Source organism: Camellia sinensis, chromosome 4 (assembly GCF_055761805.1).
Source record: "Camellia sinensis isolate YWXY chromosome 4, ASM5576180v1, whole genome shotgun sequence".
Taxonomy (NCBI): domain Eukaryota; kingdom Viridiplantae; phylum Streptophyta; class Magnoliopsida; order Ericales; family Theaceae; genus Camellia; species Camellia sinensis.
The window spans coordinates 84,352,733-84,368,624 of record NC_138964.1 but is presented as its reverse complement, the minus strand read 5'-3'; the positions used below and the strand labels follow the sequence as shown (position 1 = coordinate 84,368,624).

The 15,892-nt window shown below is 36.1% G+C and overlaps 1 protein-coding gene across 1 annotated transcript; it reads left to right on the top strand.

The window, feature by feature from the left end:
* The first annotated feature begins 8,907 nt into the window (after nt 1-8,907).
* On the top strand, nt 8,908-11,638 carry LOC145823864 (uncharacterized). Its single transcript, XM_082923404.1, has 2 exons — nt 8,908-9,592; nt 11,553-11,638. The coding sequence occupies exons 1-2, from the start codon at nt 8,908-8,910 to the stop codon at nt 11,636-11,638; spliced, it is 771 nt and encodes a 256-aa protein (XP_082779530.1).
* Nucleotides 11,639-15,892: the final 4,254 nt, after the last annotated feature.

Sequence of the window (15,892 nt, the reverse complement as noted above, 5' to 3'; positions counted from 1 at the left end):
AGAACCAAGCTCAAATCAAGGCGAAACGAATTTCATTGTTAGGGCAAGAATAATTGTTGATCAAATTCATTGTAAATACTGTAACACTACCCTTGAGAGGCTCGTTCGGCTGAACACCCAAGAGGGCGACCCAGGAAAAACTTAGAGTATGAAAAAATGGAAAATGAAAAAATGGGACCTCACAGGGCTGAAAACCTAAAAGGGCAGCTTTGCCAAAAATTAGAGCGCAAGAGGATAGTGTCAATACCAGAGTGAACCTTAACCGTGAACTACGTGAGGTCTAATCTTATGTTGATATACGTAAGCAACCTCTTCTTGAGCTTCGACCCAATATCCTTGCCCAACTCACATTTTTAGTTTCGCATCCCTCCATAAGCTACAATGATTTCTATGCATAGCATATTTGCGCTAGATGTGGAAGAACTAGTTTGAATTAACAAGTGGAGAAATTTTCAATACTTGAATTTATCAGTGAAATCTTCAACTTGAGCCCAAAGGGAACTGAAACCTAACTTTTGCAAAATCTAAAGGCGATTCTTGAATAAATGAGTGAGCATAAGGAATACTAGAGGCAGAATGAATAATGAGTCACTTTGTGTCCTTTCTCTTCTTCTTCAATATTTGGGGTCTATTACAAGTTTTGTTGTTTTTATGTTGAGCATGTGTCTCGGTCTGCGCTCATCGAGTCTCTCTCGTGTCTATTAGTGTATACATGGCTTAAAGTTCAATAGAGTGGTGTGGTCAAAATTTCATACACGAATCTTCGTTCCAAATTCAAAACGAGTCGATGTGAGGAAGTCATAAACAAACTAAGAGTGCCCATGTAAACGGTATCAAGTCCATGATTATTGCAAAGTGTATGTGAGAAATTCATCACTACTTCGGGGACTAGAATGAGTTCTCAACACTCTAGGTCATGAGAGAAGTATAAGCTGATTGATTGGCACCTGTTCTGTGATATGATAATCCCCATCATAAGCGCCTGCTTAATATTAAAGAATGTAAGCAGCAACTGGACACTAGAAGTAAGAGAACATCTGACTAGGCTGTCAACTAAACAATGGGGCATGAACTATACTTTTCTCTCGGTCTACTCAAGCTATATATCAGGCACTTATCCCTAGAATAGGTTGAGCTCACCCCCGTGATGATTCTGATATGATTCAGACTCTGACAGTTATATACAACCAATTCAAGACTTTATTTGATTGCTTTCTTCCTTTAATGAATATATATGCTTTGGCTCATGCATGCATGCTCACACACTCTAGTTGATTCAAACTACATGATTGGTTGCTCTAGCTCTCGACTTTGTTCTGTACTTGTAAATATCAATAGCTGAGTTGCGTTGAGTTGCCTCGATTTGTGCTTAGGGTGCCTTGTATTCATTTCAGCAGATATATAATGCACCACTCTCCATTATGCTCATCTCATAAGTGCATCATGTTTTGCTTCATACACTATGCATATCTCATATCATTCATCATGCACTACTTTTCATGCCATCCATGCATTGAGAATTGCATCATGCACCTTTTTTTCACTTATAAGGTTTTCAAAAAAGGTGCATACCCTCGTACTGCCTTTGCACCCCCTTCTTTCAGTTGTACTGAAGCACATCTATATGCGATGTACCTCCTCTTTCAGTTATACGACAACACATCTATATGCAATGCAACCCCCCTCTTTCATTTATGGTGTGGCACATTTATATGCAATGCAATCCTCTCTTTCAGTTGTGCTGAGGCAAATCTGCATGCGATGCACCCCTTTCTTTCAGTTGTGCAACAACACATCTATATGCAATACAAGCCCCCTCTTTCATTTGTGTTATGGCACATTTGTATACGATGCAACCCCCTTTTTAGTTATGTGACAACACATCTGTATGTGATGCACCCCCCCTCTTTTATTTGTGTCATGGCATATTTGTATGCGATGCCCCTTTTCATTTGTGTGAAAGTACGTTTGTATGCAATGCACTTCCTTTATCACTTTGTTCACCTCTTTGTTGTGTGAAAAACACTAAAAGGTTTCATTCTTCACTCCCACAACTTTTGTTATGTTACATGTCATTTGCATCCTGCACCTGAACTACGCTAGTTTGATTCTCACGTTGAGATACGTAGCCAACTTTCAGGTTTAACCAACTGCATTTACATTTTGTTTGTTTGCCCAAGTCTTATGGCCTTGTCAAAAGAGTTGTCTTCAGGCTTTAACATTCACTCACGTCACAAAATGACGCATCGAGCTCTATCAAAGAGGGACAACTGTAGACATATGTATGTGATGCATGTCATAAGTTACCCAACTATAGACACCCATTTCGGCTAAACTATTTTAGACACTTCTTAAAACCTTTTTCAAAAATTTTTTTCGTGCAAGACCAAACATTTCTACGAAGTTTTGAGGCTTGCATTTTCAAAATTCAAGTGTTATATTTTTCTATAAATTGAGCAAGGACAAAGTGGAAATGAGTGGAATGAATGAGAATTTTTTAGAAAAAAAACAACCTATTTTTCCCATTAAAAAACTAATCTGGTTGTGTAGGGAAAAATTGTCTGGCCAAACATTTAAGATTTTTTTCTGGCCGAATGACTTTTTGTCTAGCCGGATGATTTTTTATCTGGCCGGATGATTTGTTTGGGAAAACAGAGTAGTTTTGGAAAATTTGATATTTTCTACGAATTGTACACAAATATCTTAGATGTTTTGCCTTTAAGCTTCCTCTGTAAGTTTCTCAGATATTTTCTTTGCCTCAAAACTCTATATATACACCTCTCCACTTTATTTTTAAAGCATTGAAAAATATTTCTAAAAACAAAAGACTTGTTTGGGAACAACACACCTACACCTCATCTTCAACCTCTATTTTCTTATACACACCACCTAAACACCATCCAACCATGGATTCAAGCTCCTTGCTAAGGATCATAAGGCATACTCAAGAACTATAAGGGTACTAGAAGAGAGTTTGTGAAAAAAGAAAGCTTATCTTCTCTTTAAGAAGTGAACTTTTACAATTTTTCTCACTTTCTCTCTTTCTTTCTTCGTCTCCAAACTTTGTATTTCACTATTAGCTTGTTGTAATCATGTGATGGGTCCTTATGAATGTGGAGAGAACTAGGATATAGCCACTCATCCATTGAGTTGATTGTTCTCTTCACTTTCTTATACTTTTGTACTTTTTTCTTGTTTTCCAATGCTATGATTCATTGTTGTTGTGTATCGATATGATACTTGCAGCCACTGGATATGTAGGGATTTAGAAAGTAGTCACCCATCCACAAGTTTGATTATATAGCGTAGTTATTTTTCATTTTCATACACTTTCTGATCACATATCCCATCATTCAAGCATGTTGGTCCATATACTTCAACTCATGCACAATCTTAATGAGTAGTGGTAGTTGTTTCACAGGGTTAGTTGAATGATTTTAGGGGTTTGAAGTTAAGAAGGTAGTTGGTTTTCATTTTTATTGATTTTTCTTGGAAGTAAAAGATTTTGGGTCAAAGATGATGAACACTCTTTTCTCAATCTTTTGTGAACATGGAAATGGATGGAAACATTGTTCCATGAATAGAAGAGGTGTCTTCAATAGCCTTTGGTGAATCTCTTACTTTAAAAGCAAAGCTTCCACTAAGAAATGGCGTGCATCAATTTACTATCACCAATTAACAGCATGGATTTAGGTATTGACTTGCCCTTATTCACAAAGAGATGATGTAAGTTCCCATCTATTTCTTAGGCTTGAAATTGATCTTGCTTTAATTCATTTAATTCAAGAAATTGTTGCAAAATATCCGTTGTAATACCCATTATATCCTATTATTGAGGGTTAAGGTCTGTCCACCTCTTCTCTAAGTGGCTTTTGCAAATGAGAGAGAATAAAGGATGAGCACTCTTTGGAAAATGTACTTGGCTTCTATTCTAGACCGCTCTACACCAAATTAAGTTTCTCCAGAGGAAGTATTAATTAGCCGGTCACATTTATAGTCGGCCAGATCATTTTATGTTTAGCCAAGTGGTTTTTCCTAGAACAGGACATACAATTTCTGGGGAGTGCTTTCCCAGGTGTTTCTGGAGTTACTGACCAAGGTCCTTTACTTATCTAATATGATTTGTTAGATTCAGTAGTAATTTGGTTGAATCTATTCATTGTTGTAATAATTTCCCCAATCCCAGGTCTTTTCATTTCATTATTATTCATTCAATTGTTGTAGTTGTAATAACTCATAACTCCACGTCTTTCTATCTCTTTTATTTACATGATTTCTGTATATAACATCACGTCTTATTCATCATATTCTTGACTTGATTGCATTTTTCATGCATTTGGATTTGACTTATTTGCATTTGTGGGCTTGTCATTTCTTATGTGGTTTTGTACGCTAACTCATGTCTTAAAACGATTCACATGTCACGTATTAATAGTCGAATCCTTAGTTGAATTTTGTGTATGTATTCTATTAGCTATTTGACTATGGGATCGTGCATATGTATATAGCATGTTATTTTTGGCTTGCCATAGATAAATACTAGGCGAGCATTTATAGTTTTAGCATCCCGTTTATGTATATTAGTTTACTATGTCTAGCACCCTATCATGTGGCTATATGCTTAAGTGATATATCTTCTTAAATTTTAGTGAATGAAGGTTGTATTTCTTGTGTTAGAATGATATTGATTGATATGCATGTGAACTCAGTTTCTCTTTGAGTTGTACATTTATTCAAAAACTTTTCAAAATGCATAACATCAAAGCATACCAAAATAAAGTGGCAAGATCTGTACTTGTTTGCTTCATATAGTAATGTTAGCATTATTAAAACCAGAACATAAGCATATAATGTTTATAAAACTCATATCATGGCTTAGTAAAGGCTGATCTTTAAATTAAGTGAGCAGGGGTGCTCAATTCATGACATTCCCCCCTCATATCTAAGGTTCCGAACTGAGGCATCTTTGATTACGACGAACAATGGCCTTTGGCATGAGTCACGGGTTTCCTAGTTTTCCCAAAAGATTAGGTGACAACTTTGAGATTTGGTGATGCAGTCCAATTCTGACATATTTTGCAATAAATAAATTTCCAATAAAATTTCTAGATTTGGACTCTTATTTTCTGTTTTACACAGCACTAGTGATATCAGATCAAAAATCAAGAGTCTAAACTGTTGGGCACGCTCGGATAACCCTGGGACTCCTACACCCCTCATCTTGCCCTGACTTCGAAATTTCCACCATTACAGCAATTCATAAACACTTAAAAATATTCTAAGGCTTGGAAAACTCGATCATAATTAGAAACCTAAGCTTAAGGGAGGCTTGCAAGCAAGAAGCTTTTCTTGCCACTTCTTTGTGTGTTCTTCGGTTTAAACAAACCAATAAGTAATCTCTTCTCCCTTTTGTAATTTTAGTACCTCTTCCTTCCTCTTTTCTCAATATGTAAGCATGTAGGGTAGTTCTTATGGCATGATCATTATGTAGTTCATGTAGATTATTCAGTTTATTCACTCTTTCATCTCCTTTTAGCATGTTATTGATTATCTTATTAAAACAACATGTTTAGGTTTAATCAAATAGAAATCATGCATTAGGCCCAATTAGAATCATCATGAAGTTTTTGTATTTTTCTCGTTAGTTGCTTTTTTTTGCATAATCATCATGTTAGTAGCCTCGAACCAGGCTTAGGATTATATTTTGTGTTTAGAAGCATATTAGGTCATGTTTAATTTATATACTGCATGAAAGATGCATAAAGTGGGCATCCAGGTAAGTTTTCTCCATCCTCATAACATATATTTGTTCTATGCATTGTTGTTCAAATAATCCAAGTTAAATGCTCTCTATATGCAAAATTTTGATTGTTTTTATGAACATTTCTTAGTTTAGTTCATGTTTATGGACAATCTCTTTTTGGTAGGAAATCTTTGAAATCATAAAATAAAAAGTGAGTAGATGCCAATCTTCGGATTGGGCAAAAAGGGTGTTTTATTCAATGACCTTCCCCTTTTATACCTAAACTCCTAAATCTAGAATTTTCTGGTCATGATGGATCAAGTCCTTCACTTAGTTTTCATTGTTAAATGTTTCTTAATTTCTCTTTAAAAATTAAGTGGCGACGCTTTATTGGTCAAAGTGAGTTGGTGTGGGAAACGAGCCATAGACTCGAAAAAGGCATGGCGCCATTAGTTGGCGAATCTGCTGGGGACTTAAGTTAGCTTGACTTGAAAATTTCTATTTTATAAGATTAGTGGTTAATTATTAATTGCATTACATCATTGTGGGCTCGGAAAACCTAATTTTGTTGCATAATATCCTGGACACTATTCGCGGGTTATGTTATGTCAACAAAGCAAGTATCAGATTATGCTATTAGTATTATTTGATCATCCCCTTGTATTCCAAGTACTATGAGAGGTATATTGATAGCCATAATTGATGTACCCTCTTCACCAAACCTACCTTTTGCATATAGAAAGTTTTAGCATCTTCCAAAACTAGGACATGAAACTCTCTTTTTTAGGATTGTATTGTTGCCTTTTGTGTGATTTAGTGAATCTTAGATCCTATTTCCAAATTAGGACAGGGCAACCCTACCCCCAAATAGGCATGAATGCAAATTATGTGCTTGTGTGTATTTTGTTTTGTATAGAAATGATTTGATTTGATTCAGGGGAGCAGTCAAAAAGGCAGTGATTTGGTTCTAAAATCTGGGGATTTGGTTAATAAATTATTTGATTTTGAAACAATCTGAGTTTATTTTGGACAGTGATTCAATTCCAAAATCTGGGGGTTTAGTTTCGACAGTGATTCGATCCTGATTATGATTCTAGCAATCTGTTGTAAATTAGGAAATGGTTTCCTAATTTAAAAAATCTGATTTAAATTTGAAATCTTACTTTAGTGATCAATTAGGAGTGGTTGCCTTTCCAACATGGAATTTATGTAGAATCCATATTTTACAAGAAAATATGTGATCAAGATACAGCTTCCAAGATAAAAGAGGTAAATAATAAAAACCATCCCGAGTAAAGTTTCAGAAATTATGGAAATAGTTTGATTTAAGTTGATGACTTTAGAAGGAATTTTGATTTCATGAAAAAATAGCAGATAAGGAAGTGGTTACCAAAGTGGATATTTTTTTATTAGTGAGAGGTCCACCTTTTATGAAATAGTTTGGTGAGAAGTCTTTTTATGGCTTTAGAGAACATTTTGTTTCTAATTTTATCCTCTAACTATCTATTGAATTTTTGTTGACTATTTGTTTAAATTTATTTTCTATCTGTTTAAATTTTTTTATCAGTTCAAATTTATATCTATTTGTTCAAATTTTTTAACTATCAGTTCAATTTTTCCCCTTATCTATTCAAAACTTTACTATTTGTTGAAATTTACCACATGATCTGTTGAATTTTTATATCACTTCTTTCTCTCTCTCTCTCTCTCTATATATATATATATATATATTGAATTTTAATATGTTGAATTTTTTCCAAATCTGTTGAAATTCTATCAATTTTATGTTGAAATTCTATAATTTTTTTCTTATCTATAAAAAAAGAAGTCAGGTTCAAACTATTGAAATTCTCTTATTCTTCTTCTTCTTCTCTCTCTATCTGTTTCTCTCTCTACAAGTAGAAATAATAGAGGTCCTGTTAGGCATTTTCTTATCTGTCCAATTCTTACCACATATATAGACAAAGAGGAAAAGAACTCTTCATAAAGAGAGAGAGAGAGAGAGCGGCCTCTGACGGCGTCATTGTTAATTTAAGGTCTTGTGAACATTACTTTCACAAATTGTCAATTTATCATTTCCAATGCCATTGTTAATACTCTATCCGTCCCAAAATATTAGTCCTTTTGGGGAATCCAACTTTTTTTGATAGTAGAATTATTACATTTCTAAATTTCTAAATTTCCAAAAATATCCTTTGATTTAAAATTAAGGTCAAATGAGTACTAACAGTGTGTGAGAAAATCTCTAAAAATTTTGGCAGCAAATTAGATTTGTTGTGAATCAAACCAAACTTAAGTGAGTATCTAAATAAAATTTGAAAGTTTCCCTTTCAATTTAAAATTCCATGTTAATAGAAACTCTTCTTTCTCACAAATTCAAACTCTTCTGTTTTACTCCTATACCAAATCTACTCTTTTTCTTTCTTATATCTCATCAACTCTCCCAGTTTATTGTCTTGTGTTTTCATCTTTAAATGTTTATCCATTTTAATCCATTATGGATTCTATAATTGAGCCTTCCTTTGTTGCTTGTTCCTCTGTTCCTCTTTTTTGGGTTCATTATAGAAGAAAGAAAAATCTAACAAATCATCTACGCCAATCAATTTTTGAAACTCTGCTAATACGAAGTAAGGATGGAAAATTGAAAAAAGGTTGTCAAACTGAGGTTGCTGCGAAGTTCTCTGTCCATATAAAAACTGTTCGCCTTATTTGGCAGAGATGAATAACTTGTATGGAAATGGGTTAATGGTCAATGTATCTAGTAAATTAACAATTTTGGCAGCAAACAAGTTCAACTCAACTATGGGAAAGTCGCTGAAATTCCTCTTCATTGTCAAGCCAATATCCACTCATTGTCAAAGGCATTGAATTTTCCAAAATCAACAGTTCATAAGAGAATTAAAGAAGGAAAAATTAGGCCGTATTCAAATGCGTTGAAGCCGCATCTATCTGGAGACAATAAGAGAGCAAGACTCCGATTTTGCCTTTCAATGCTTGAGCATAATAGTCTTCAAGGCCAGCCAATGTTCAAATCCATGTATGACTATGTGCACATTGATGAGAAGTGGTTTTACATCTCCAAAAAAGTATAGAGGTATTACCTTCGTCTTGAAGAAGAAGAACCACAACGTTGTTGTAAAAATAAATGTTTCATTACAAAGGTAATGTTCCTTACAGCAGTTGCTTGGCCACAGTTTGATGAAAATAAAAATGAAGAATTTTCAGGTAAAATTGGAATTTGGCCATTCACGTACAAGGAACCAGTTAAAAAGAATAGTAAAAATTGTGTAGCTCGTGCACTTGAAACAAGGGCAATTGTATCAATAATAAAAGATGTTATTCGTGCATGTATGATTGAGAATGTTCCACCTGCAATTCGATCTAAATGGCTACATTCTAGTGCAATGAACACTATATTCATTCAACAAGATAATGCAAGACCACATGTTGATCCATTTGATGTTGGATTTCTTGAAGCTGCAAGTATAGAAGGTTTTGATATTCGCTTATCGTATCAACGCCCAAACAGCCCGGATATGAATGCTTTGGACCTCAGATATTTTAGAGTGATCCAATCTTTGCAATATCAAGAAGCACCCACACATATTGATGAATTGGTTTATGCCGTAGAAAAATCATTCGAAGAATTATCATGGGTAACTCTTGATCATGGATTTGTAACTTTGCAAGCATGTATGTTAGAGGTGATGAAAATCAATGGTGGAAACAATTACAAATTGCCACATATGGCAAAGAGAAAACTAATTAGAGATGGTATTCTACCTTGCCATATTCAATGTGAACCTCATGTTGTTGAAAATGCATTGGCCCATCTCCATATAAGTCAAGGTGAGTTTTTGGGTCTCTGTCTATGTTTTTTGTTTGTCTATATATAGCATGGATGATTGAGTTTTCTTTCACCATCTTTTGTTTTGCCTTTTTTTTTTTCTTCTTCTTCCAGGGGTCTAACTCCACAAGGCTTCAGAATTTTTTGGGTGAATTCCTTAGTTAAGAACTTTGTTGATAGAGAATAATTTTTGTTGGTGAATTTTATCACTTAACTAAAAGCTTCTTTGATGGTGTTGTTGAAGAAATCATTTGCGAATTTGCAATGCTAAATGTAAATAGCAGTGGTGAGAATTGGAACTCGATGGTGCCAGCCCTTCTTTTTGTTGTTTTTGCCCCCTTTTGATATATATATATATATATATATATATATTCCTTTTGAAATGTAATGAAATAAAGTAGCAGTACAGTAATACTAGGTTTTTTTTTTTTTTTTTTGGAAATATCAATTGTCATAATTATGTACTTTTTGTGTATATTAGTGTTAATGAATTTAAAAGAAGGGTAAAATGGAAAATTCATGTCATTTTTGTACTTGATTTTTGAAAAGAGATTAATATTTTGGGACAATAAAAAATGAAATAAGAAACTAATATTTTGGGACAGAAGGAGTACACATATAGATCTTGGATATATGGAATACATACATATATATATATATAGAGAGAGAGAGAGAGATATTTTTCAACAACTACAACAAGCCAGTTCAATTAAAAAGAGAATTTAGACAAATAGTAAAATTCTGAAGTTAATTTAGAGATGATGGCAGTGGATCTGAGTATTACTAGACAAATGCAGTTCTTATCACCAGTCTAATATCTAGATTTGAAAAATCAATAAGAGTTTTTAAACTTAAAAATATAAATTAAATACAATAATTTCCTTAGATCTAGATCAAGTTAGCATATTTGATTAACGGATCTTTAGATATAGATCTACATCTAGATCACAACAATCAAGCAATATTGTATACCTTCATAGAAGGAATAGAACATTTAGTGTTATTCAAAGTAAATCACTGAAATCTCAAAATAAATAAATAAATAAATAAATAAATAAATATAAAATGAAATGAAAAAAAATAAAAAAAATTAGGACTTCGTTACCAGATCTGCAGTGGATAGGTAAGACTTCTTTACTAGAGTGCTTCTAGATGGTTCTCTTCTTTAACAATACTATCTCTCTTTGCTCTCTCTAGAGAGAGAGATGAAGAGGCGATGAAGCCATAGAGGAGAAGATAAACAACAGTTGACTGGAGAAGGTATATGAGTGGAGGACGGCAAAGAGCGACGATGACAGATCGCAGAAGAGAGAAGATAGAGAGAAGGTAACCATAAATCCAAACCGTACATAACAGATCTAGAAAAGAGGAAAGGCGATGGAATGGAGGATGACGATGAGGAAATAAGGTGACGAAGGACAGTGGTATTAGGGACAAGAGTAGAAAGGTGGAAATGAGAGAGAGGAGATTGAGAGAGTAAGGGTTTGGCTTGGAAACTATCATGTATATGTGTATATATATATATATATATATGGGTGAAGTACTAATAAATCTAAAAATATGATCTTATAAACTATTTGGTCCTCAATTTTTTTCTTATGAACCCAAAAATCCCATTAAAGTGAAAATTACATAAAAAGGTAGTCAATTACAAGTTTGGATTAAATTTTTGAGGGATAAAAGTAGGTTTCTTCAAATGTGAAATTACACATTTGGGAAATTCACACTATAGAGGTTTTGGGTTTTCCCTTATTCTGGAACAAATCCCACATTACAAACAAGAATGCAACACTTGTAATACTAAAAAATTCTTTAATGTATTTTTTCTAAATGTAACAACGTAATACTCCAAAAAAACTCCTTAGTGTACTTTTTCAAATGTAGCACTCCAATGTAACACACTCCAAAAAAGTAAGTAATGTTGATTGTTGTTGTGTGTGAATTTGTTGATCGATGTTCTAGGTGATGATGTTGGGGTGGTCGTAGTGATGTTGGTATTCAATCCATGTTGCAATGTGGGTGTGGTTTCTCAAAACCCTGTATTGTAGTACTACATACTACCTTCTTGGTTGTTGCTGTCAAATTGTGAGGATTGTGATTCCCTTATAATCTTAAATGGGTTACCACCTTGTTTCTAGGTTTGTTCAATCATAGTGGTATAAGAGATTGCAAAACTTATGTTTACGACCCATGATTTCAGAGAACAAATGGTTGGTGGTTGGAACATACCGATTCCAAAGAGTTGTGTGTCGATCGTCCAATAGTGTGACTACTCTACGTCGTCGAAACCCAAATGTAGTGATCAAGCTAAATATGACAACTGTGGTTTTAGAAAATCAGTGAAATCTACCCAAATTGTGATTTTTTTTTATTATCAATATACATACGTGAATAACCATTGCCAGATAGTTGTAGACACCCCATTTTTGACCGTCCTCAAGACTTGGACGTCACCATTTGAACACTCGGTGATCATCCATGTTTGTATTCGTTTGGAGTTCCCGGAGGTCTCGGTTACGTGCCTTGCCTCAGGATCTCCGAATTCGACCGTTTAGTGTCTGGTTTTGCACCAAACACTTGCATTTTGCCTTGGAGGGGCAGGGAATGCCTTGTGAGGCATCCCCACACACCACCGGCCATGGCCAGAGGCCACCGGCTGGTTTTTGCTGCCACCGGCAATGTATATTGCCGGTCGGCACTATTTATTGCCGGTCGACACTCCCTTTTGCCAAAATGGCATCTTTGGCCGGCCGACTACTGTGCATCTACTTTTGCAGATATTTTATCACAGCTGTCTTGCATTTGGCTCCCCTCCATACACGTGTATGGAGGGATCTCCCTCTTTAGAAGCTTGTCTTGTAAGCTTTACAAGACAAGAAGCTCTATAAGAGGAGCCCTTCTCTCCCTTGCTTAGGGTTAGACATTTTTGAGAGAGGAAAAAACATTGTGAGAGCTCTAGTTTTAGGTTTAGGGTTAGATATATATTCTATCTCTATACCTCTCTCTCATTTTAGCCTTAGTGTGTGTGTTTTGTCTCACTTTTGCCCACAAGCACCCACCATTTCACCTTCTCTTAGCTACTGAGGTTCTAAGAGGCTAGTTTTGGTGTTTTAGAGCTAGATTCAAGCCAAGGAGGGCTGTTGGAGCATCATTTGTGAAGGTGATCTACAAGGGTGAGAAACTTCCCTTTTATTTCCCCATTTTTGCATTGCTTTTCTACCTATCTTAGAGCTGTTTTCGTGCTTATTGTATAAGACAAAAAAGTTCTATTTTTTAGCCCTCTTGATTGTTTATTAAGAGTGTTTTGTGGTTTGGGTTTGTTTGACCCCTCCTAAGCCTTGTAAGGCTCCTTTTTGTGCTATTTTGTGCAAGTTTCGAGACTTTGGTGTTTGGGCCTCTTCACCACTGAAATCTTGAGGGATTTCAGTGGCGAAGATGGTGCCTTGAAGTCTCCAAAAGGGGAGGGCCGCCCCCTCCCCTTGTTGTCCTTAAAAGGGACCCTTTTTGGCCTCTTGAGGGAGCATCATGTTAGAGTGTGTATTGATCATGTCTTGGCTGTTTTCCATGCTTATTATGCCATGACATAACCTTGTTGTGTGTTGGTTTTAGTACACCATGCATACTTAGCATACCTACCATGTAATGCCTTGTTATTGCCTTAATATGCCTTAGGTTGTTAACCTTTGCTCTAGCATGTTTTAGGTTTAGCCTTGTGAAGGTTTTGTGCACATTTTGCCATGTTTTAGGTCTGTCCATAGTTGTTTGGGTTGATCTTGGCATGCGTAGTATAGCTCCTTTGTATTCGAGCTTGTAGGCTTCAAGTATGTGAATGTGTAGTATGTGTTGCTTGCATCATTTCGGTGGTTTGGAACCACCCTACATGTTATTTCAGTCCCTTTGGCATGCTCATATGTTTGCCTTGGATGCCTCTTTGAAGCTTTGGAAGCTTGCCTTGCATGCTCCATGTTTTAGCATTTATGCATGCCTTTAAATTCAAACCATCTAGATGCTATCTAGTTGATCTTTTGGGCTTAGTTTCATGTGTTAAAACTTTGTTTTGGGTTGCCTAAGTCCTGCCATGTGTGGTTGTACTAAGTGTAGTCCATTGCCTCTTTGGTGAGCCTTGAATGCTTAGACCATTGCTGCATATTTAGCTTGCCTTGTTGCTTGGTTTGGCACCATGTTTTAACATGATTTTCAAAGCTTATGTTGCATGCTAATTGTCCATGATATCCCTTTTCAAGTGTCCCTTAGAGTTGCTTATTTAATGCCTAAGTGTTGGTCCAACTTACTTGCATGTGTGTATGTATGCTTGATTCCAATCCCTGGGCTTTTGGCCACTGTTTTAGGCCTATTTAGAGTTGCCTAAATCATGTCTAAGTCCACCTTTTCATCAATTCGCATTGCCTCATGTTTGCTTGTATGCTTGCATAAGTGTCTTGCCATGCCATGTTGCATCCTTAGTTTGCATGCCTAGGTTGCATTGCATCTTGCATGCATGCCTTGTTCCTTAACTTGGTGATAGGAATTGGGCCTTGATTCGTTTGTTTGGTTTGCATTTCATTTGACATGAAAGTTGCACACTTGATTCTTTGGGCCATCATGCATGGAAATGCGTGATTGGTGATCCGAGAATCGAGACACATGCCCTTTTGAGTCACAAACATGATAGGGGACATGATTGGTGCATACATTGCTTGAATTGTATTGCCATGCAAGTTCTGTCCTCTGCTGTTGTCAATTACAGATTCTGCAGGAACACTCTGCCGACCGGTAGTGCCAAGTGCCGACCGGCAATCCTCTCTCTGCCGATAGCTTCACCAATGGCCCGTGGCCACATAACACTGCCGGTGGTAATCCTACTCAGCCGGTGATGTCTCCCAGTATCCATAGAAGCAATCCTGAGGTTTTGGCAGCCTCCAGAGGAGTAAAGAAAGGAAAACAGAGGCAGCCTATGCATGGCGGTGCACTTCCGAGCAGGACCGAGCATGTATTGCATCGAGCTCTCCTTCCGAGGCGGTTTATCTGTTTTCCCTAGATTAGTTAATTTGCTTAGCTAATTAGATGGTCTGTAATATTTAATTAGCTTGTAGGTTAATTATTTGTAATATTCTTTCGGTCCCTCCGAGCGAGGGCGAATCTGTAATAAGGCTAAGTTTGGGAAGTCCCAAATAAGCCAAAAAGCCAAAAAGTTACTCAAAAAGTTAAAAAGTTAACACTATTCACCAAAAGTCAACAATTACGGCTGCACAACTCCCAATTCAAATTTTCCTCTACAAACCAATTTTTACAATTTTTTATTACACATTTTTCCATAAAAAGTCAAAAAGTTAACCCAAACATCCATATTTTCAATCTCAATTTTTTAGTCCAAAAAGACAAAAAGTGCACTTATTTAGTCTTCCCAAACTTGGCCTAAGTGTGGGTGCGTGTGTGTGCATGTCTTCCAATCCTCACTTCTTTCTTCCTTTTTACTTACCTGCTTTAATGGTTAGTAATAGGACATGTTTAAATTAACATACCTTATGCTATGCATGCGTGCATTCATGCATTTGTATTGCATGCATCAGGTTTGATACATCACGCTAACTGCATTTGTACTTCAATTCCAAATTGAATACGTGCATCAATTGATTGATTGCACTTCACATGCCATGTTTAGGATAGCTGAGCCTGTCTAGATTGCATTTTTGCATGCGATGCATTAGCCATTTTTAACATGAACTAGGATCACGCACGTTTGCTAACTAGTTTATTGTTTTGGCACGGAGTACGATGTAAGTATTTTCGCTTTAGCATGTTGCATGCGTGCGAATGTTGCCATGACAGCATGCTTACCATGTGGCTAGATGCTTATGTGAGATAAACTGTTTGAATGCCTGTGGGTGAAGGTTGGATTGTTTGAGTTGGAAAAACTCGTTGAAATCCGTGTTTTAGCCTACTTGCGAGTAGCAAATTCCAAAGCGCTTTTCAAAACAAACGGATATGCAATGCTTGTTTCCAAATTAGGCAATCTAGTCTATACTTGTTTGCTGTGCGCATAACATAGTAATTCTAGGCTAATAACCGGAATAAGAACACATAACGTTTTCAAAATCAGATATCATGGTTAGAAGAGGCCGGTCTTCGGACCGGGCGAAAGGGGGTGCTCATAGCTGACCTTCCCCGATCGTACCCAAGCTCCCGAGCCGAGGCAACTCTGGCAACGACGGACACGTGACCTTCGGCACCGAGTCAGGGTTTCCTAAATTTCCCCATTAAAAAAAATATTTAGGTGGCGACTTTGTATCTGGCAAAGCAGT